This window comes from Aquarana catesbeiana, linkage group LG04 (assembly GCF_042186555.1).
Source record: "Aquarana catesbeiana isolate 2022-GZ linkage group LG04, ASM4218655v1, whole genome shotgun sequence".
NCBI classification, from domain to species: Eukaryota; Metazoa; Chordata; class Amphibia; order Anura; family Ranidae; genus Aquarana; species Aquarana catesbeiana.
In genome coordinates this window covers 593,771,653-593,794,748 of record NC_133327.1, presented here as the reverse complement: position 1 = coordinate 593,794,748, position 23,096 = coordinate 593,771,653, and the positions used below count along the sequence as shown (strand labels likewise).

General features: G+C 42.6%; 1 protein-coding gene across 1 annotated transcript in view; it reads left to right on the top strand.

Moving 5' to 3' along the window:
• WDPCP (WD repeat containing planar cell polarity effector) overlaps positions 1–23,096 on the top strand; it is a 684,160-nt gene that overhangs the window by 266,627 nt on the left and 394,437 nt on the right. The window contains exon 9 of the mRNA XM_073628184.1: positions 20,491–20,682. Within this exon, the coding sequence (XP_073484285.1) occupies positions 20,491–20,682 (192 nt within the window). The remainder of the gene's footprint in view (positions 1–20,490; positions 20,683–23,096) is intronic.

The following is a 23,096-nucleotide window of genomic DNA, read 5'->3' as shown; positions in this document are numbered from 1 at the left end:
TATAAAATATATATATATTACATAGAAAAAAATGTATATATATTTAAAACAATATGCTAACTAAATCATAAAATGGTATGCTAACCATGTTTTTTTGTTTTTTATGTTTATTCAGTTTTCTTGTTTGCTTGTTCCTTTTTTTATTTTTTGCTTTTACCGTTTAGGGCATAGACATGTATGCGTGAATTTCCATCCACTTAGTGGACAGCCTTAGACCAACATACATTTTTACCACAGCAAACAGCAAACCACAGCAAACAGCTAGAACTATTGTCTAGTGAGGCTACAGTTGCTCATAGACATCCCAGTTTTATCAAATTCTGGCAAAATCTTCTGATGATCATCTAATATTTATGTGTACCTGTAGGGAAAAAAATTGGGAACTGACATTGTTGGCTCGTTTTAAAAGGTGAATGGACCCAGGGATATCATCTATATCCTGGCTTCACTGCCTAATAAATGATTGATCTGGAACAAGTGTGCAGCCAACAAAGTCCTTTTCGGGACAGTGACACAAAAGATAGTAAAGCCAGCATAACAATGACAGCCCCCATGTTTGTGCCCTAAAAAATTAGTTAACAGTGGCAGTCCCCATTCTGTTTGCTCCCACGTCTCCCTTTTAAATGACCCAGCTTGTCATAAATTAACCCCGGTTTTTGTTATAATTGCCATGGCTAGACTTTATTTATTTTCAATATTCCCTTAAAGGTTATATTCCATAAAAAAACTTCAATATTTACTATAACATATTTATATAGTAAAACAAATAAGACGTTAATAATAAATCTGCATTTACACAAACACATAAATCTGAAACAGCACCAAAAACTTATTTTCTAATCTGCAGTACTACACAGGGTCTCCGTTTCTTGGTAGGGAGGTGTTTGTACCTCATTGATTGGTTTGGTGGTCGAGCCTGTGAAGTGTGTCCAGCTTCCCAGAAGCCTATTCTCCATGTAAAACACATAGTAGTTAAGTTTCACGCTGACTGTCTCATCCTTTGTGTTTAGCAAATAAGGTCAAGCAACAGCGTGGCCATGCAAATGAGAATCCTTATCATTCGTATCAAGACGTCGGGAGGATTATCTGAGCATTAACCTTGATTTTAATGGCATTGGTTGAGTGGCAAAATCACAGTTTGGATGAGTCTGATTATTTACTAAATACAATACATAAATGCAACGGGTTTTTAACACCCATTGCACTCTGGCATTATCGCATTACTTCCATCCTTTGTTGCCTTGCAGACAGGAATATGAAAGCAATCTGTCCTGTAGTGAGACTGGCTCCAGAAGCATTTCTCTGATAAGAAGACCCCCTGCCCTTTGCTAGTGTCTGGTCCAGTAGGCTTAGCCATCCGCTTAATCCCCAGAAAGTGCTTCGATTATTGCTGACCAGCAATGGCAAAATATATGTTTTTTTTTTTCTCAAGCTATCAACCTTCCTTTAATTCCTTAAGCAGAAATGCAGTGCAATCTATATTTCCTTGGCATGTGTCACGCAGATGGCGCACAGCTCATGTTTTCAAATAACCATGCTCAAAAATAACATAGTTTGAATAATAAATGCAGCAAATCCGTTCCTGGGAAATAGAGGCACAATTCTCAAGAGCTGCATAAACTTTTCCGCATGAAGCTGTATCTCATCCACATTATGCAGAAAGAATAGATTCTGTACAAAGTGGATATTTGTGTCTGTGGCCTTTAATTTTACAGGAAAGGGGGTATATAAGGCTGAGCCTGGTGTAAACAGTCAAACATTTTTTTTTATTTTTAGGCGATCTGTCTGAGACAGTAGTTTTTGCTCCGGTCTCATCTTTGTGCTTGACATTTAAAACGAGTAGATTCAAATCTGTCATGTAGGGCGCCACTGTCAGGCAACCATGACTCTACATTTTAGTATTGATTGGAGTCATTGAAGTAAATTCCTTTTTAACTTAATCCTCATCCCCTTACCACAACAGGAGAGTGCTTGCGTGTGTGCATCTATGCAGATGTTCAACCCCAAATGAAGGAGAGAAATAAAAAACACTTTATTCTGCAGAACATTTCATATGCAAAGTCCCTTCTTATGTGATGAGTTTTGGATCTGCACCTCTCCATATTAAATCTTTTGAGAGAAGATATATATGTGTTTTCTTGCTGGCAAAAATGAATCTTATTTTTAGTTTGTTTTTTGGCCATCAGCCAGTCTGATCTGCTGGCTCATCCTATAGCCTGGGGGATCGGCATGCGGAAATTTTAAGTCTGTTGTCACTTTTGGGGGTGGCGTGGATCAATATTTTAGCTGTTGGAAGAGCATGTCATTTCAAATAAAAACAAATTCACATATAAAGTTCAAAATAAAATGCATAGATCAATCGTCAGCAAGGTGAAGTTTAAATTAGTTATCATAGATTAAAAAGATCATTAACATCAGTACATATTTTTCTTCTTAACTTTATATCTTCATTTTTTTTCTTTCTTAGTGAAAGAAAGCATTCTCACAAAAAATGTCTACATACATAAACATTTTAAAGAGATTTCTATTGTATTTGGATTTAAGGAAAAACTATTGTATTACAATACTCGGCATGTGTTTTCTCCCAGTTAATACACAGCATTGGTTAGGGTGAGCCTTAGGGTGCTCATATACAATTACAGTGTTACAACAGCAGTAATAAATAGGCATTTTAAGTTTTATCTTTATTACATCTAGAACAAGAGATGTTTTTGTCACAATGGCCAATTTAAATTTGAATTTCAAGCAATCAGCTGCATACATAGTTTAAATACATATATGGCAACTTTTTACACGTTATCTTTTATTCCCCTTGGGACTTTAAGGCAGCCAAAATTGTACACCACACAATGAATTATGTAAAAATAAATTATAACAACTTTATTTGTACAAAACCAAGCTAAAAACATGGCACATCATACAATATGGTTCAGCACTGGTGAATTAGAATTTCTCCATAAATGGAGAGCTTACAGAGCAGAATACAATTATGGAGAAATTCTAATGTTGACCTGCCAGTAATAAAAAAAAGGGGACCAGGGCGAATATTAAGGTTGATTTTATACCAGAACTGACGCAAATTGTGTGATGTGCCCTGTTTTTAACTTGGTCTTGTATAAATAAAGTTATTATTTATTTTTATATACTACATTCATGGTGTGGTGTATATTTTGGCTACTTTAAAGTTCTAAGGGGAATTTAGGATATTGTGTTACTAGTTATGAGGATGAGCAGCATTTACTTTATTCTATGACTTATTGGTGTATTTGGCAACTGTTTTACCTTCCAAATAACTTGTAATCCTGTATAGTCAGTTTTGTAATACAGCCCCTCTTAGAAATGGAATAAAGCAGAATAGGGCAATGAGGATAGATTAAAGTGGAACTAACTCTCACATCCAGGGACAGAAAATTCTAAAATTCTATTCCCAAAGACACTAGGCAGGGATTTTCAATTATAAAGGATGCGTTTGCTCATCATGTAAATACCTTAAGGCTGCAAAACCAGGCAGGTACCAGGAGGCAGGCAACCCTAATGTAAGTAATTCTGATCATGTCATGGAGGAAGAAACGCTGTTCAGCCCTCTTCGAAAACAATTGGGAGGTGGATTACCTCAGTCATTACAACCAGGACTGGAAAGTGCTCTTCATCCAAAAATCTTCAATCTCCTAAGTCAGAAATGGGGAATTCCAAGTGGGAACATCCTGGCCTTCAGGTTTAACAATAAGTTTACCCCGTTTGTAGCCAGTTACCCCTGTTTGTTGCACTGGCCTCAGATGCTCTAATAATTCCCTGGACTCCGTTCCATTTCTTATATGCCTTTCTTCCAGTGTAAATTCTGCCCTAAATGCTCCACAAAATAGAGCAAGAGAAAAAAATTGTGATTTTTCAATGCACCAAAATGGCCCAAAAAAGACCTGGTACACAGATACATAGTTTTAATACAGTGACAAAGGGTTAGGGAATTTTACAAGCTTTACTGCTGTCTGTGGCTTCCTGTGCAAGTTACAACAGCTCTCCTTATTTCTTGTATGGACATTCAGACAGGACAGGTGCAAGGATTTTGGACACCTTAGGCGAAACCTCATTTTGCCGAGCCCTTGGCTCTGCCCCCGACTCCACCGCCTTTGTCCTCCCATGTATACGGTTGTGGTGACAGAAGCGGAGATTTTCGTGGCGCCTCTCCACCTATTTCTTCAGCCGTGGTCCGCAGGCCCGCACCTGCACCTCTGGAGCTGGCCTGAAGACTAATAGTGACAGCTGGTGCCAGACTATTTTGTGCCCTAGGCAAGACCAAATACTTCTTGCATCCCCCCCTCGGTACAGGTGGGGGAAGTGGGATAGAAGTGTCATGCAGTAATGTTTGTCTGTCAGCTTACCTCTCCATATGTTCAGCTTTAGAGGCCAGCCACCCTCACCTGGTTGAGTAATCTCTCCTCAAAGAATGGCTCCACCCCAGCCCCTATCAGAGAACTCTATATTAACCTGTGCACTGCAAGCCAGTCCTGCTGATTAATATTGTGTGTTTTGGCTTCCATGTGCTCATTGCTCTGTGTCCTACGTCTGATTACCGACCTTGGCTTGTTCCTAACTGTCCTCATCTGCTTCATATTCTGACCTTTGGCATGTTCTTTGACTATCCCTATCTGCTTGTTGCCCTGACCTTTTGACTTATCTCCTGACTATCCTCGTTGTTCCAGGCTGCTGCTTCCTTTCTATCCTCCAGTAGTCTACTGTGAGCGTGAGCTGGGAGACCCCTACCATCAGGGGCCCTGGTAAACACCCGCTGGCTCTTAGATTCTGCGCCCTGGGAAATCTTATGCTCTAGCTCCCAGTGTGATCTGTGTTGATGCTCCAGAGTACCTGCTTTCCTGAACCACCCAGGGCTCCATCCGCAGCAGTCAGCTGTAGGGTCCACTACCTTGCCGTGCACTCCAGACCCCAACAGGGTGCATCTGTCACCTGGACTCAGGTGACCTGACATGGAGGGGACCAGTGAAACAGGAGAGGGGCAGTGTGACAGGAGGGGGGCAGTGTGACAGGTAGGGGGAAGTGGGACAGGAGGGGAGCAGGGTGACAGTGAGGACAATGTGACTGGTGAGGGGAAGTGGGACAGGAGGGGGGCAGTGTGACAGGAAGAGGGCACTGGAGCAAGAGGGGGCAGTGTGACAAGTGGGGGAAGTGGGACAGGAGGGGGCACTGGAACAGGAGGGGGCAGTGTGACAGGTGGGGGGGAAATGGGACAGGGGGGGCACTGTGACAGTAGGGGGCACTGGAGCAGGAGGGGGCAGTGTGGGGGACAGTGCGACAGGAGAGGGGCACTGGGTCAGGAGAAGGTCAGTGTGACAGGTGGGGGGGAGTGGGACAGGAGGGGATGCTGAAGCAGGAGGGGGGCAGTATGACAGGTGGGACAGGAGGGGGCAGCGTCACAGAAGGCAAGCAGCCATATGGGCCATAAAGCAGAATGGCAATGCTGCAGAACTCAGTGGGTAGAGCATGAGTTATGGTAGAGATACCCTCCTGTTCATACAAAATAAAATAAAAATAAGGTCTTAATGTTGATATGTCCCCCCACCCAGGATTCTGGAGATGAGCGCCCTTACCTTGCCCTTTTGTTGTTTATGGCACTGCACAGCACCCTCTGCATGGGGTCGGCACTATAGAAGCTCTGCCCAGCACATGTCTTGCTGACAGCCTTTGCTCAGTACTTTGTTGAAGCACTTTGGCACCAATTACAGCCTTAAGTCTTTTTGAGTATGATGCTACAAGCTTGGCACACCTATTTTTGGGCAGTTTCTCCCATTCTTCTTTGCAGGACCTCTCAAACTCCATCATGTTGAACGGGGAGTATCGGTGCACAGCCATTTTTTTAGATCTCTCCAGAGTTGTTCTATCGGGTTCAAGTCTGGGCTCTGGCTTGGCAACTCAAGAACATTCACAGAGTTATCCCGTAGCCACTCCTTCGTTATCTTGGCTGTGTGCTTAAGGTCATTGTCCTGTTGGTAGATGAACCTTTGGCCCAGTCTGAGGTCCAAAGCGCTCTGGAGCAAGTTTTCATCAAGCATGTCTCCGCATTCATTTTTCCCTCGATCCTGACTAGTCTCTCAGTTCCTGCCGCTGAAAAACATCCCCACAGCATGATGCTGCCACCACCATGCTTCACTGTAGGAATGGTAATGGCTAGGTGATGAGTGGTGCCTGGTTTCCTCCAGACATGACGCTAGTCAGGCCAAAGAATTCAATCTTTGTTTTATCAGACCAGAGAATTTTGTTTCTCATGGTCTGAGAGTCCTTCAGGTGCCTTTTGGCAAACTCCAGGTGGGCTGTCATGTGCCTTTTACTGAGGAGCGGCTTCCGTCTGGCCACTCTACCATACAGGCCTGATTGGTGGAGTGCTGCAGAGATGTTTGTTTTTCTGGAAGGTTTTCCTTTCTCCACAGAGAAACGCTGGAGCTGGACCATCGGGTTCTTAGTCACCTCTCTAAGGCCCTTCTCCCCTGATTGCTCTGTTTGGCCCGGCGACCGCTCTAGGAAGAGTCCTGGTGGTTCCAAACTTCTTCCATTTATGGATGATGGAGGCCACTGTGCTCATTGGGACCTTCAATGCTGCAGAAATTTTTCTGTACCCTTCCCTAGATCTGTGCCTCGATACAATCCTGTCTCGGAGGTCTACAGACAATTCCTTGGACTTCATGGCTTGGCTTGTGCTCTGACATGCACTGTAACTGTGGGACCTTATATAGACAGGTGTGTGTCTTTGGGAAGAATCAACTGAATTTACCACAGGTGAACGCCAATCAAGTAGTAGAAACATCTACTTGCTCAATTTTGAGTGTCATAGCAAAGGCTGTAAACACTTATGTACGTGTGATTTTTTTTTTTATAAATTTGCAAAGATTTCAAACAAACTCCTTTCACGTTGTCATTATGGGATATTGTTTGTAGAATTTTGAGGAAAATAGTTAGCATAATTTATTTTGGAATAAGGCTGTAACATAAAATGTGGAAAAAGTGAAGAACTGTGAATACTTTTTGGATGCACTGTACTTCCAAAAATCACTGTCTGTGAACACAGTTCGCCGTGCCATCCAATGATGCAAGTTAAAGCTCTGTCATGCAAAAAAGAAGTCACGTTTGAACATGATCCAGAAACGCCGCCATCTTCTCTTATGAGATTTGCAAATCATCGCATTCTGCTTTTATGTCAATGTTACACACCGTCCCAACTTTTTTGGATTTGGTGTTGTACTTTTTGCTCATAGCCCTACGGGGTGGCAAAATTCAGGTAATATAAATTGCATAAGAGGAGCAAAGAGGCTGTGTGTTGCAAAAAAGGTAAAAGGTTTCCGATCAAACAATGATCTGTTTAACCACTTACGGACCGCCCGCCGCCGTTATACGTCGGTACTTTGAAGAGGGGTATCGTCGTTATGGCAGCAGCTAGCTGCTGTAACCACAGTAACCTCTTCTTCAGCGGGCAGTCTGCTTTCAGATAAAAGTGGTCTCTGCGGCGGATTCACCGCAAGATCACTTTTATCTGCAGCTGGAGAGGGGCCACCCCTCCCGCCGCTCTCCGGTGCCCTCCACCGCTTACCGGAGCCGCCGGCAGTGGTGGAGGCGATCGGGTCCTGTCACGTCTGTGGTATGGAGATGAGTGAGGGGAAGATAGCCCCCACTCGTCTCCATACGACTGCAGGGCAGAAGCGACGTCAAAACATCACTTCTGCTCATAGCTCTTAAAGAGACATATTTTTATTTTTTATTTTTTTTAAATTACATTTAATTTTTTTATTTTTTTTATAGCATTTTAGTGTAAATATGAGATCTGAGGTCTTTTTGACCTCAGATCTCATATTTAAGTGGTCCTGTCATGCTTTTTTTCTATTACAAGGGATGTTTGCATTCCTTGTAATAGGAATAAAAGTGACACAATTTTTTTTTTTAAGAAAAAAAGGTAAAATAAATAAGAAATAAAAAAATTTAAATTTCTTAAACGCGTCCCCTCCCGCCGAGCTCATGCGCAGAAGTGAACGCATATGTGAGCAGCACCCGCATATGAAAACAGTGTTCAAACCACACATGTGAGGTATCGCTGCGATCAGTAGAGCGAGAGCAATAATTCTAGCCCTAGACATCCTCTGTAACTCAAAACATGCAACCTGTAGAATTTTTTAAATGTCACCTATGGAGATTTTTAAGGGTAAAAGTTTGTCGCCATTCCACAAGCGGGCGCAATTTTGAAGCGTGACATGTTGGGTATCAATTTTCTCGTCGTAACATAATCTTTCACAATATAAAAAAAAAAAATTGGGCTAACTTTACTGTTGTCTTATTTTTTAATTCAAAAAAGTGTACTTTTTCCAAAAAAAGTGTGCTTGTAAGACCGCTGCGCAAATACGGTGTGACAGAAAGTATTTCAACGACCGCCATTTTATTCTCTAGGGTGTCAGAAAAAAAATATATAATGTTTGGGGGTTCAAAGTAATTTTCTAGCAAAAAAAAATGTTTTTAACTTGTTAATACCAAATCTCAGAAAGAGATCTCAGAAAGAGATCTCAGAAAGCCTTATGTGTCAATAAAACGTATGACTTTTTTCTTACACTGGAACTTTCAGTGAGGCGGACTATCAATTACTAGAATCCCTGTGTTTTAGTAGGGGGTTGATTTGGTTTTTTCCACATGCCTTAGCTACAGTCAGTAGATGTTTGAGAAAGGAGTTTTTAAAATTCTTTATCAGTAAAGGCGCATCATGAAGTAGGTAGGGCAATGGTTTGTCCACAAGAGACATACCTGTTAGGCCTCTTTCACACGGGGCAGATCAGTCATGATCCGCCCCGTGAACACACGCTGGCTCAGCGGGGATCGCTCCGCCGATCCCCGCTGAGCAGGAAGATGACAGGTGCATCGCTGCACGCTGTGCAGCGACGGACCTGTCAGAGCGCCGCTCTCCCCTATGGGGGGATCGGATGATGACGGTCCGTAGTGTCCGTCGTCATCCGATCCGATCCGAAAACGGAGGGAAAAGTAGGTTTTTCCTCCGTTACACTTTTCGGATCGGAGCGGGGTCGGATGTCAGCGGACATGTCACCGCTGACATCCGACGCTCCATAGGGATGACTGTATGTCCGTTTTTCATCCGAAAACGGATGGATGAAAAACGGACATACGGATCATCCGTGTGAAAGAGGCCTTAGAGTTTCCGTAGTGTTTTTTCCTGTATCACAGAACTGCTGTCTGGGGCGGTTCCATAATATGTGATATAGCACGTGCCCTCTGCCTTATGGCAGTGCCAGCACATTTGGTTGATTACGGAGTATATCTGATGTAGAATATGAGGTGTTCTATACCAGCATGACAACAATTTGTATCCACTCTCTTGATATTTGTTGGCTAGGGAAACTTTTTGAACAAAGAGGATAATACAATCTTTTGGGGTCTGATAGAATGTAGTCTTGAGATCCTCTTCCTGTTTGTGCAATAATGGGAGGTCTTATTGGTGTCGCTCAGTAGTTAAAATAAGTAAAAGAAAGTATAGTATGTGTTGGATTGGGGCTTAGTCTTGCACTTTGTTTCAAACGGGTTCTAAACGGGCCACTTAAAGGGCAGCTGGTAAAGATCTGAGGATTGAGCTGAGAATTTCTCATGAGGTCCAGATTAAAATAAAAAAGGAACTTCTTAATTCTGTCAACTGCAATGTTGTGCGTCAAGCAGTCTTTCTCCCATCCTGCACTACTTGTGCAAAGTACTATTAGACCCTTTTCACACTGGGGCGGTTTGCAGGCGGTATTGCGCTAAAAATACCGCCTGCAAACCGCCCCTAAACAGCCTCCGCTGTTTGTTCAGTGTGAAAGCCCGAGGGCTTTCACACTGAAGCGGTGCGCAGGCAGGACGGTGAAAAAAGTCCTGCAAACCGCTTTTTTGAAATCAATGGGACAGCGCGGCTATACCGCGGCAATACCGCGGAAATCAATGGGACAGCGCGGCTATACCGCGGCTATACCGCGGCAATACCGCGGCTATAGCCGCGCTGTACTAGGGATTTTAACCCTTTTTCGGCCGCCAGCGGGGGTTAAAACCGCACCGCTAGCGGCCGAATACCGCTGCAAGAACGATGGTACAGCAGCGCTAAAAATAGCGCTGTTGTACCGCCGACGCCCCCACCGCCCCAGTGTGAAAGGGGCCTTAGAGTTTTTCATCTTTGGCTTGACCAATGTACCAAAGCTGGCCTTAACAACCGTTCAGATCCTTTTATTTTCAAATTTGCTACAGAAGTGATTTCAGTTGAGGTTTGATGTGTTGCTGTTGGCAGGGCCCCGTCACTTCTTTGTTCATTATCTGTAATATAATAAATGATTGTTATGTTTGTTTTGTTTTTCTCAAATTGAAAATGACTTCAAAATATGTTGTACCTGCTGCATGCATTATCAAATAAATAATAATAAAATAAGGGGCAACTTAGCTCTTTTTTACACATAGCAATTAATAATACTGGTAATGTACAATGAAGGCAGCTCTTTTTAAGACTTTGATTCATGAGGTCCAATCTCCAGTGTATCCAAGAGGTAGAGGAACTTGGCATAACGTTTTTACTTTGCTGAATAGGGAAAACTGAATGCAAGTAAGATGGTACAGTACGTAGCAGAGATTTTATATATCTTTAATGCAGACATTTTTTTTCTTCTGTTCTGAAATCATAAGCAAATGTCTACAAAGTGGGAAGATCAGTCTACATTATCACCATGTGATAAACTCCGGTTTTGTCATAGGAATAAAAGGCTATGCCACATTAAATACGCATTTTGTGAGGGTTGGCTGTAATTTGACTTCAAGCTCTGTGCACACTTCTGGGATCAAATTAACTTATCACGTGGGCAGGAAAAATAATTCTGAAGCTAACCTGTACATAATATACAGAACATCTTTAGGATATGTGACCGTGCGAGATGCTGAGATTATGAAAATGTCGGAGGAAAAGAAACAGGATTTGTATTAAGGCTTAATGCGAGGTTACAGACGATTGTTTCTGAGCAGAGAACGCTGTGTTTTTGGCTTTCTCTGAATTCTCTAAAACTTGATTAGGACTTGGAGCTTGAAGGATCCAGAGTGTCTTGGTGGGATAGAAACTTCACTCCTGTGTCTGGATTTTCCTGGATTTCTGCAGCCTGTGTGAGTACACAGGTGTGCAGGGTTGTTATATACTCAAGTCTGAGGGTGGCTCAGGGCTCCCAGTTTGGAGACAGCACCCATGTTGGAGACAGGAGGTCTCGAGCAGGGGTCAGAGATGCCCCAGCCAGGAGACAGGAGGTCTCAAACTGGGGTCAGAGGCTGCCCAGCCAAAAGACAGGAGAACTCAGGAGGTCTCCTATCGGGGGTTTAGGAGAACCCTATCAGGATGTCAGGAGAACCCCCATCGGGATGTCAGGAAAACTCCTGTTCAGTTTTTAACCCAAAATTTTGGTTTTATTTTCACTTTAATGAGACTGTTCACTGCCCTGTCTGCTGGTGCTTAGTATTAACGGTAGATGAGAAATAATGCTTGAGCTGGTCTGAGGCTACATAAGACTTGTATATACAGTTGTGCTCATAAGTTTACATACCCTGATAGAATTTGTGATTTCTTGGCCATTTTTTAGAGACTATGAATGATACCACAAAAACTTTTCTTTTACTCATGGTTAGTGTTTGGCTGAAGCAGAAACTACCCAAATGACCCTGATCAAAAGTTTACATACCCCAGTTCTTAATTATGTGTATTGCCCCCTTTAACATCAATGACAGTTTGAAGTTTTTTGTGTTATTTGTGGATGAGGCTCTTTATCTTCTCAGAGGGTAAAGCTGCCCATTTCTCTTGGCAAAAAGCCTCCAGTTCCTATAAAGTATTGGGCTGTCTTGCATGAACTGCATGTTTGAGATCTCCTCAGAGTGTCTCAATGATATTGAGGTCAGGAGACTGAGATGGCCACTCCAGAACCTTCACTTTATTCTGCTATAGCCAATGACAGGTCGACTTGGTCTTATGTTTTGGATTATTGTCGTGTTGGAATGTCCAAGTATGTCCCATGCGCAGCTTCCTAGCTGATGAATGCATATGTTCCTCCAGTATTTTTTGATAACACACTGCATTCATCTTGCCATCAATTTTGACCAAATTTCCTGTGCCTTTGTAGCTCACACATCCCCAAAACACCAGCGATCCACCTCTGTGTTTCACAGTAGGAATGGTGTTCCTTTCATCATAGGACTTGTTGACTCCTCTCCAAATGAAGCGTTTATGGTTGTGGCTAAAAAGCTCAACTTGGTCTCATCACTCCAAATGACTTTGTGCCAGAAGGTTTGAGGCTTGTTTCTTTGCTCTTTGCCGTATTGTAAGCGAAATACATTGTGGCATTTGCATAGTAATGGCTTTCTTCTGACGACACAACCATGCATCCCATCTTTCTTCAAGTGCCTCCTTATTGTACATCTTGAAACCACATGTTTTCAGAGAGTCCTGTATTTCACCTGAAGTTATTTGTGGGTTTTTTTTTGCATCCCGAACAATTTACCTGGCAGTTGTGGCTGAAATTTTAGTTGGTCTACCTGACCGTGGTTTGGTTTCAACAGAACCCCTCATTTTCCACCTCTTGATTAGCGTTTGAACACTGCTGATTGGCATTCTCAATTCCTTGGGTATCTTTTTATATCCCTTTCCTGTTTTATACAGTTCAACTACCTTTTCCCGCAGATTCTTTGACAATTGTTTTGCTTTCCCCATGACTCAGAATCCAAAAACGTCAGTGCAGCACTGGATGAGAGATGCAAGGGTCTGTCAGGAGTCCAGAAACTCACTGACCTTTTATACACACACACTAATTACAAGCAAACAGATCACAGGTGAGGATGGTTATCTTTTAATAGCCATTCAAACCCCTTTGTGTCAACTTGTGTGCATGTGCTCAGACCAAAATCACCAGGGTATGTAGGGTCATTTGGGTAGTTTCTGCTGTGATTATGATTTCAAAAGAGTAAACACGGTTGATTGATAATAAATGGCTTCAGCCAAACACTAACCATGAGTGAAAGAAAAGTTTTTGTGTTATCATCCATATTCTCTGAAAAATGGCCAAGAAATCATAAATTCTGCCAGGGTATGTAAACTTATGAGCACAACTGTAACTTAATATCTTAATAATATGTTGCAATCTGTTGGTCATTTTGACTTTTTTTAACTAAAGGTAACTTCTGTCTTTTCCTTTTTATACCATATATTCAGTTTGAATTACTTGAGTTTGCAACATCTTTACTGTAAAAAAATCTGTGAATGAATGAATGATTTGTATAGCGCTGCAAATGCGAACTGAATCGCCTCAAGGCGCTAGATCCGTCCTGTGTTGTCCAGCTTCTTAGAAGAGGTAGGTCTTGAGTTTCTTCCTGAAGGCCTGATGGTTTTCTTCCATGCGAATGTGAGTAGGTAGAGCGTTCCATAGCCGTGGTCCTTGGACTGCGAATCTTCGTTCTCCCTTTGTGGGTTGCTATTGCTGACCTTTTGAAAATGCTAGTTGCCTGCCTCACATGCTAATTTTTTAGCTTATTTCTGAGCATGTTTTGAGTCAGTGATCCTTAAAAGTTATAGGAATAAGGAATTCTGTCTTTTCTCTTTAATTTCCTGCATTTCTGCATTGTTCAGTATTTGTGACTTAAAGCCAGGAACAAACGGCTAACATTTTTTAAGAAAGAAGTGAGCAATAGCAGACTTCATATTCTTCTAACATACAGTTAGGTCCATATATACTTGGAGACAGGCACAATTTTAGATTTTTTTCAGATATTTATCAAAACATATTCAAGCTATAATTCTATAATGGATATGGGCTGAAAGTGCACACTCTCAGGTTTAATTTGAGGTTATGTACATCCAAATCGGAGGGAAGGGTTTAGGAATTACAGCTCTTAAGATTAGTCAACCCCCTTTTTTTCAAGGGACCAAAAGTAATTGGACAATTGAATCAAAAGCTGTTTCATGGCCAGGTGTGGGCTACTCCTTCTTTATTTCTTCATCAATAAAGCAGGTAAAACGTCTGGAGTTGATTCTAAGTGTCATATTTGCATTTGGAATCTATTGCTGTGAACCTGCATCATGTGTTCAAAGGAGCTGTCCATGCAAGTGAAACAGGCCATTGTAAGGCTTCAAAAACAAAACAAATGCATCAGAGAGATAGCAGCAACATTAGGAGTGGTCAAATCAACAGTTTGGTACATTCTGAGGGAAGAAGAGCGCACTGGTGAGCTCAGCAACATAAAAGGGCCTGGACGTCCCCGAAAGACAACAGTGGTGGATGATCGCAGGATCCTCTCTATGGTAAAGAAAAACCCATTCACAACATCCAGACAAGTGAAGGACACTCTCCAGGAGGTGAGTGTATCATTGTCAAAGTCTATAATCAAGAGAAGACTTCACGAGAGCACATACAGAGGGTTCACCACAAGGTGCAAACCATTCATAAGCCTGAAGAATAGAAAAGCCAGATTAGACTTTGCCAAAAAACATCTAAAAAAGCCAGACCAGTTCTGGAAAAGCATTCTTTGGATGGATGAAACTAAGAATAATCTGTACCAGAATGACGGGTAGAAAAAAGTGTGAAGAAGGCTTGGAACAGCTCATGACCGAAAGCACACAACGTCATCTGTAAAACATGGTGGAGGCAGTGTGATGGCATGGGCATGCATGGCTTCCAGAGTCATTGGTGTTTATTGATGATGTGACAAAAGCAGCCGGATGAATTCTGCAGTGTTTAGAGATATACTGTCAGCCAAATGCAGCAAAGTTGATTGGACGGCACTTCACAGTACAGATAGACAATGGTCCAAAACACACTGCTAAAGCAACCCAGGAGCTTTTGAAGGAAAATAAGTGGAATATTCTGCAATGGCCAAGTCAATCACCTGATCTCAACCCGATTAAGCATGCATTTCAGTTGCTGAAGGCAAAACTAAAGGCAGAAAGACCCACAAACAAGGAACAACTGAAGACCACTGCAGTTAGAGCCTGGCAAAGCATTGGAAAGGAGGAAACCCAGTCTTTAGTAATGTCCATGGGTTCCAGACTTCAGGCAGTCATTGCCAGTAAAGGATTCTCAACAAAATATTAAAAATGAACATTTTATTTATGATTATATTAATTTGTCCAATTACATTTGAACCCCTGAAAATAGGGGGCTGTGTATAAAAATGGTTGCAGTTTTTAAAATTTGTACTTGATATTTATGTTCAGCCCCTTGAATTAAAGCTGAAAGTCTGCACTTTAAATTCATTTGGATTGTTTTGTTTTACTTTTATTCTTGTGGAATACAGAGCCAATAGTATGAAAATTGTGCCTGTGTCCAAATATATATGGACCTAACTGTAATTGCCAACTTTTGAAGGGTAACCTTTTCAGGACACAGGGCTGATAAATTATTTTGCATCTGTTAGTTTTCCGCCACACATATTGATTTGCTTTTAGGTTAAAAAGTTCAGTTTTGGTCTCATCTGACCAGAGCATCTTCTTTCACATGTTTGCTGTGTCCCCTACATGGCTTCTCGCAAACTGCAAACGGGATTTCTTATGCCTTCCTTTCAACCAGGGGCGGCCCGTGCATTAGGGGAGCATGGGTGCTGCCCCCCTATCCAAGTGTCCGGCCCCCTGATCTACATACAGGGGACACCGGAAGCATGGATTCCAATGCGGGGTGGGTGTTTTTTGAAGCATGTGATTAGAGCCAGAGGCTCTAATTGGCTTCAAAAAAGGGTGGGCTCTGAGCGCAGACCAATGTGCCTGAAGCCTACCCAGTTGTGTGACGATAGCGAATTAATATTTGTTATCGCCACACTGATCTTCCTCCCGGCCAATCAGGAAGCGGGTCTGAGACCCATCACCCAAATGGCTGAAAGGACAGGCAATCCTATTGGACGCCTAGGAGGAGCCGCATACTGGAAGCTGCCGATGGAGGAGAGGACACTGAGCTGCTATTGCTATTGGACCCCTAGCAGGAGGAGAGAAGAGACGCACAGCAGAAGCCGCCATGAGCTAGAAGAAGACACAGGAGCCGCTGTCTGACCCACACCTCACCGCCCATCACCCGCTGCCTAACCGCAGCCCGACGCCCATCACCCGCCACCTAGATGGGGTAAGTGTCGGACAGACCGGCAGGCGGCGGGCAGAGGGTGTTAGTTATGTGCCGCCCGAGCCACTCTTCCATAAAGGCAGATTTGTGGAGTGCACGACCAATAGTTGCCCTGTGGACAGATTCTCCCACCTGAGCTGTGGATCTCTGCAGGTCCTCCAGAGTTACCATGGGCCACTTGGCTGCTTTTCTGATTAATATTTTCCCTGACTGGCCTGTCATTTTAGGTGGACGGCCATGTCTTGGTAGGTTTGCAGTTGTGCCATACTCTTTCCAATTTTGGATGATGGATTGAACAGTGCTCTGTCAAATGTTCAAAGCTTGGGATATTTTTTTATAACCTAATCCTGCTTTAAATTTCTCCACAACTTTCTGACCTGTCTGGTGTGTTTCTTGACCTTTATGATGCTGTTTGTTCACTAAAGTTTTCATACAAACCTCTGAGGGCTTCACAGAACAGCTGTATTTATACTGAGATTAAATTACACACAGGTGGACTCTATGTACTAATTAGGTGACTTCTGAAGGCAATTGGTTCCACTAGATTTTAGTTAGGCATATCAGAGTAAAGGGGGCTGAATACAAATGCACGCCACACTTTTCAGATATTCATTTGTAAAAGAAATTTGAAAACCATTATCATTTTTCTTCCACTTCACAATTATGTGCCACTTTCTGTTGGTCACAACATAGTTGGATCTCCAAACTATGGTCCTCCAGCTGTAGCGGAACTACATGTCCCATGAGGCATTGTAAAACTGACATTCACAGACATGACTAGACATGCTGGGCATTGTAGTTCCTGAACAACTATCACCTAAATTCCCAATTTACGTTTTTGGTTGTAAAATGACAAAATGTGGAAAATTTGCAGCATTTTATCAAACCTTACTGCACTGCACCTGCAGGCTGTAATGTAGTGGGAAATGCATTGTTTTCTATGTGCCCCTTTATCACTTTATCAGCCTGCAGGTGTGTATCTGATGCCTGGTCCTCCTCTGAACACTGTTGTACCTTCCACTGACTACTAGGTCACTTCAAGACACAGAAGTGATATGGGGCCAACAGTAGAAACCACAGCAGGGGACCAGGCATATTTCGCTGCTGGATTTGTATCAGATGTAGAAGACATAACTTCTCAATAGAGCAGGGGTGGCCGTCCATTAGGGGCGCACGGGCGCCACCCCCCCCTTATCCATCACCGCCTCCCCCTATCCATGCGTCCAGCCTCTTGCAGGACGCTAGATGCATGAATTACAATGGCGGGGGTGGGATTTTTTTTGAAGCACCTGATTAGAACCAGAGGCTCTAATAGGCTTCAAAATAGGGTGGGCTTGGGGCACAAAGAATGCAAACGGAGCCCACCCAGGTGTGTTACAACAGCAAATTAATATTCGCTATTGTAACACTCATCCTCCTCCCACCCAATCAGGAAGCGGGTTTTGAGACCTGTCACCCGATTGGCTGAAAGGACAGGCAATCCTATTGGACGCCTAGGAGGAGAGGAAGAGCCGCATGCTGGAAGCTGCCGATGGAGGAGAGGACACTGAGCTGCTGCCCGCTACCCGCCTAGATGGGTTAAGTGCCGGACCAACTGGCAGACAGCAAGGTGGAGGGGGAAGGTGCCACCTGCCGCTCTGGGGGAGGGGGGGTGGTTGTTTGCCGCCCCCCCCCCAAAAAAAAAAACACCAGCCCCCAGTGCAATAGAGTGAAGACTTGCATCACGGACACTGGGACAGGCAAGTATTACATCTTTTCTTTGAAGGCTAGGTTTTATTTATTATTTTAAAATAGCAACAGGGTTGCTTAAAGAGGGTATTTCCATGTTGTTAAAAATGTTTTTGAAATATCGAAAGTAAAAATAAAATATTTTTGTGAATTTGTCAGACTAAAATTAAAGATTACCTTGGTATTTAATAGAACAATGTACCTAAGAGATGTTTTATATGTCTTTAAAAAATAATTTTGGTAGATGAATTAGTCATTAAATTACTACTGACAAATTGACCAACCTATTCTGACACTGCTAAATTTAATCTGGGCATCTAGGCATCAATGACCTCTGGTTATAAAAGGGATAAAGAGGCTTTCAAAACATAAGACACATACACAAGTCCATAGCATTTCACTGTGCATATTTATGTGTTAGTTTTTAGTGTGCATTTGAGTGGCATTCTCATGTAATTAAATGATTGTTACTTTTGCATTTACTGGCAAACCAGATTTTCCCCTGCACATCATCTAAGTCAGTGGTGCTCAACCATATTGTTATTAAAGGGATTTTCCAGGATAAAAGAAAAATGTGACCTTTGCTTCTGACCCCTGTGTGTCCCACAGCTCACTCATAATCAATGTAAAGACCATCATCTCAGTACTGTGCACAGTTGAATGCTTGGCTTAAGCTGGCCATAGATGGTGGGCACAGGTTGGATATTAGAAAACATTTCAGACAGCAGCCAAACTTTCTTTCCCCATACAGGCATATAGCCAAGATCTGTAGGTACCTTCTCCTACAGTCCTATTTGCAATTTCTTTAATAGGCTGTTGGATGACAAATCCAGACAATAGCCTAAAGCCTCGCACACACGATTGGATTTTCGGACCGGAAATGTGAGATGACAGGCTGTTGGCAGAAAATCGAACCGTGTGTATGCTCCATCGCACAATTGTTGGATAGCAGGTTTTAAAATTTTCCGGGGACAAATGTCTGTTGTCGGATTTTCCCAGCTTGTGTACACAAGTCCGTCAGACAAAAGTCCAAAGTACAAACATGCATGCTTGGAAGCAAGGACGAGCCAGAAGCGGTCAGTCTTGTAAACTAGCGTTTGTAATGGAGAATTAACATTTGTGACGTTGCAAATATAAAATCTCGAAATGCAGCACACAATTCTCTTCTTCTTTTAATGGGATAATAATGAAGCTGCTTTGCTGGTGATATCGATGGAGTTATTGCAAACGAATTTTCAAAGGCTTTTTTTTTCTAGTGATATCAAGAATAATATTATTATGCTTCTTTTTTTGGGGGGGCAAGTTACCACAACACCATTATCCGGTAGTTTTTAAGATCAAAGATACAACAACTATGTTGGTGTCCCTTGTCAATTTGACATTGTATTTTTTTTAAATGTAACTGCCTAATCACAAACTATCATTTGAAGTAAAACACATAGCCAAGTATTATTCTACACAATTTTTTATTGTGCATTAAAAAAAGAAAACAAGCAGGCCCTGGGTGAGGACATACCCTTGAAGACTTGGCAGCTCATCTGGTCACAGACCTCTAAGTGCTCTGTATGTACTTTATACAAAGATAATCAATAAAAGATCTTACTTCACTGGTACCAAACCCCCGACCTGCTCCATTCTATATACCCCTCTGCCGATCGCCATTGCTGGCGCTGTCACGAAGAGGTGGGGACGCTGTATCATATCTACTGGACCTGTCCACTGCTTACCCCTTACTGGCAGATGGTACAATCTCTTCTCCAAACCATCTTCGACTCATGGGTGCCACGTCACCCTAAACTGTTCCTTTTAGGCCTCCCCCCCTCCTTCCTTCTCTAAAACCTCCAAAAAACTGCTTGCTCAAGTGCTAACGGCCGGGCATTGCTTGATAGCCTTGAAATGGAAAAAGAGGGAACCCCCCTCTCTGAATTGCATACCAGGATTAGGGATGTCAAATGGATGGAATATTTGACAGCCTCCCTAAACAATACTCTTGACAAACACAACCGAGCATGGGGGTTGTGGGATATGCTAGAAGTTCCCAAGCCCAGCTGAACTTAGGGTTGATTCCCCCAGACAGCGCGGAGGCTCAGGGCCAGGTGGGTGTCCTCTTCTCTCTTACCTCTTATCTACCTCTAACCCCCTCTTCTCTCCTTATGTCCACCCTTCTTAGCCCTCTTGACTCTACCTAACTTCTTTAAAAAAAAAAAAAATTCTCCCTGCAAGGTAAAGGCATAATGTGCTAGCACATTATGAAAGACTTACCTTGAAACTAAGCCCTTCAACAGTGTGCTGTCACCGCTGCAGAGGCTCCCATTTTCACCCGGTTTTCCTTCCGGGTTTGCGGCCGCTTAAATGGCCGAGCCGCGATGGCATCACTCCCGCGCATGTGGATGGGAGTCGCGCCCATGGCACAAAGCTCTAAAGGAGCTGCATGGGTATGCCGTTCCTTCAGAGTGCATGCGCCTGTGACGTCACCGGCTGCCAACCAAGTGAATATCTCACTTTATTATAAGCTTACCTGTAGGTAAATCAAATCAAATTCAGGAGTTTACTACCGCTTTAAAACTGACATTTAAAATTAAGGTATTTGTTAATCTTAACTTATTTTTATTTTTTATAGATTTCATATATTGACATACCAGGACCGAAGGTTCGTCACCTGAGCCGTCATCTTGCACTCAACTGTGTACAGGATCTAGCAATTTGTTGGTGGCCGGTACCAGAGGATAATATCTGGCCCTGGAGTCCGATTTCCAGTGAGAAAGATAGAGCCAACATGGTACTTTTAGGATGTGCCAATAATCGACTAGAGGTGAGATAAAGATGTAGTGTCATCTAATCGATGCCATATTCACAGTATACAAATTAACAGTCAAAGTGTTTCTGTCATGAGAAAAACACTGGGACTGCCATACAGTAGCTGGCCTTCTTTCAAAAATGCCAGTGCTCTGCTTTTGTCTGGATTCAGTATTTCTTAGTCACTGACCCAGGACAAACATGTAGCAAAAGTAAAAGTCAGAGAAAAGTTGGAATTCCTTATTTGCCCACTTGTTCTAGATGAGTGATTAGGTATACCAAACTATTTGCACGATAGCCAAGAAATTGGCATTTTCAGAAGCAGAGAGCAGAAGTGGCAGCCAACATTTTTCTCTAATGATAGGTAAAATTTTTAAAATGTGTTCTTTCTCAGTAATTTTTCTGATGCTGATGCATTGTTGGTTGTTCCTTTTGTGAAGGTGGGCCCTAGAGATTTACCCCATAGTTAATATAAAAGTAAAAATCAGGAAGTGAGAGGAAGAGCTAACACCACTCTTCCTCTCCCCTTTGCCCTATAGCACAGCTGGTCTTGTGACTCTTGGTCATCCTATAGCAGCCAAAAGCCACAAGTGTTCAGTACAGACGTGCTTTAGAAATTTTGTTATTGCAATGGCGGTAGAAAGATCATCAACAGTGCATGTCCACAGGAAGTGTGCAATGCAGGGATCTGCCTGACACATTCTTTATAGGGAGCAATTATCATGGTTGCAATGGATTAGTCGAGCAAAAAATACTGCTGCTACCACACATGTTTAGTAGGTGCTTCTGGTATGGTCTCCTAGTTATAAACATGCACAGTAGGTGCTTTAGACTATTCTCTCACAAAATGATGCTGATATCGCACAATCTTGCTAGGCACTTCTAGCCTGTTTTCTAGAAAACTGTATGCACATTAGCATGCACACATGGCTCAGGTTACAGTGCTGATCCCAGCAGAAAATCTGGAAGTGCTATATACAGGCAATCAGTGGGGCAGCAATAGTTGCCTGTTTGTCATGCTGATCCACTAGATTCAATTTCTGAGGCACTGACATGAAAAAGTATGGAAATCGGGAGTACTGACTTTGTTGGCGTACATGCTTGTTCTAGCTCAGTGACGCAGAAAGATTAGAAGCTAGAGACAGCCAAGCAGCTTGCATTCTTGAAAGAAAGTTTGTAATGGCAGATCCCTATATTTATCTTAGTGCAGGTATTTTTTAGTTTCCCGAACACTGCCACTATTTTTGACAACACAGAAGCATTTGTTTTTACATGTGCATTGGCATACCATTAAAAAAAAATGTCCATGCAGCCCAATATACAGTGGATATAAAAAGTCTACACACCCCTGGTAAAATGTCAGGTTTCTGTGATGTAAAAAAATGAGACAAAGATAAATCATTTCAGAACTTTTTTCCACCTTTAATATGACTTATAAACTGTACAACTCAGTTGAACAACAAACTGAAATCTTTTAGACCCCTTTCACACTGGGGCGGTTTTCAGGTGCTTTAGCGCTGGAAATAGCCTCTGCTAAGCGCCTGAAAACCGCCTCCAAATTAATTCCAGTGTGACTTTTCACACTCAGGTGGTGCACGTGCGGGACGTTACAAAAAGTCCTGCAAGCAGTATCTTTGGGGCAAGTTTGGAGCAGGCAAAACGCCCTGCCCATACGAATAAATGGGCAGCACCTTGAAAGCCCTGCAAAACGGGGGTGTTTTTAACCTTTTTTTGGGTTAAAAGCTGCTGAAAAGCGTCGGGAAAGCGCCACATGTTTTAGCTAATGGCTGGCGCTTTCAGTGTGAAAGCAGTCTTAGGTGGAGGGAAGTAAAAATAATAAAATAAAACGGTTGCATAAGTGTGCACACCCTTAAACTAATACGTTGTTGAAGCACCTTTTGATTTAAATACAGCACTCGGTCTTTTTGGATATACATCTATCATCTTGACTTGGCAATATTTGCCCACTCTTCTTTGCAAAAACACTCCAAATCTGTCAGGCTGCGAGGGCATTTCCTGTGCACAGTCCTCTTCATATCAGCCCACAGATTTTCATCAGATTCAGGTCTGGGCTCTGGCTGGGCCATTCCAAAACTTTAATGTTCTTCTGGTGAAGCCATTCCTTTTTTGATTTGGATGTATACTTTGGGTCATTGTAATGCCTAAAAGATGAAGTTTCTCTCCATGTTCAGCTTTCTAGCAGAGGCCTGAAGGTTTTGTGCCAATATTGACTGGTATTAGGAACTGTTCATAATTCCCTTTACCTTGACTAAGGCCTCTGTTCCAGCTAAAGAAAAACAGCCCCAAAGCATGATGCTGCCACCACCATTCTTCACTGTGGGTATTGTGTTTTTTTTTGGTGATGTGCATTGTTTTTGCGCCAAACATATCTTTTGGAATTATGGCCAAAGAGTTCAACCTTGGTTTCAT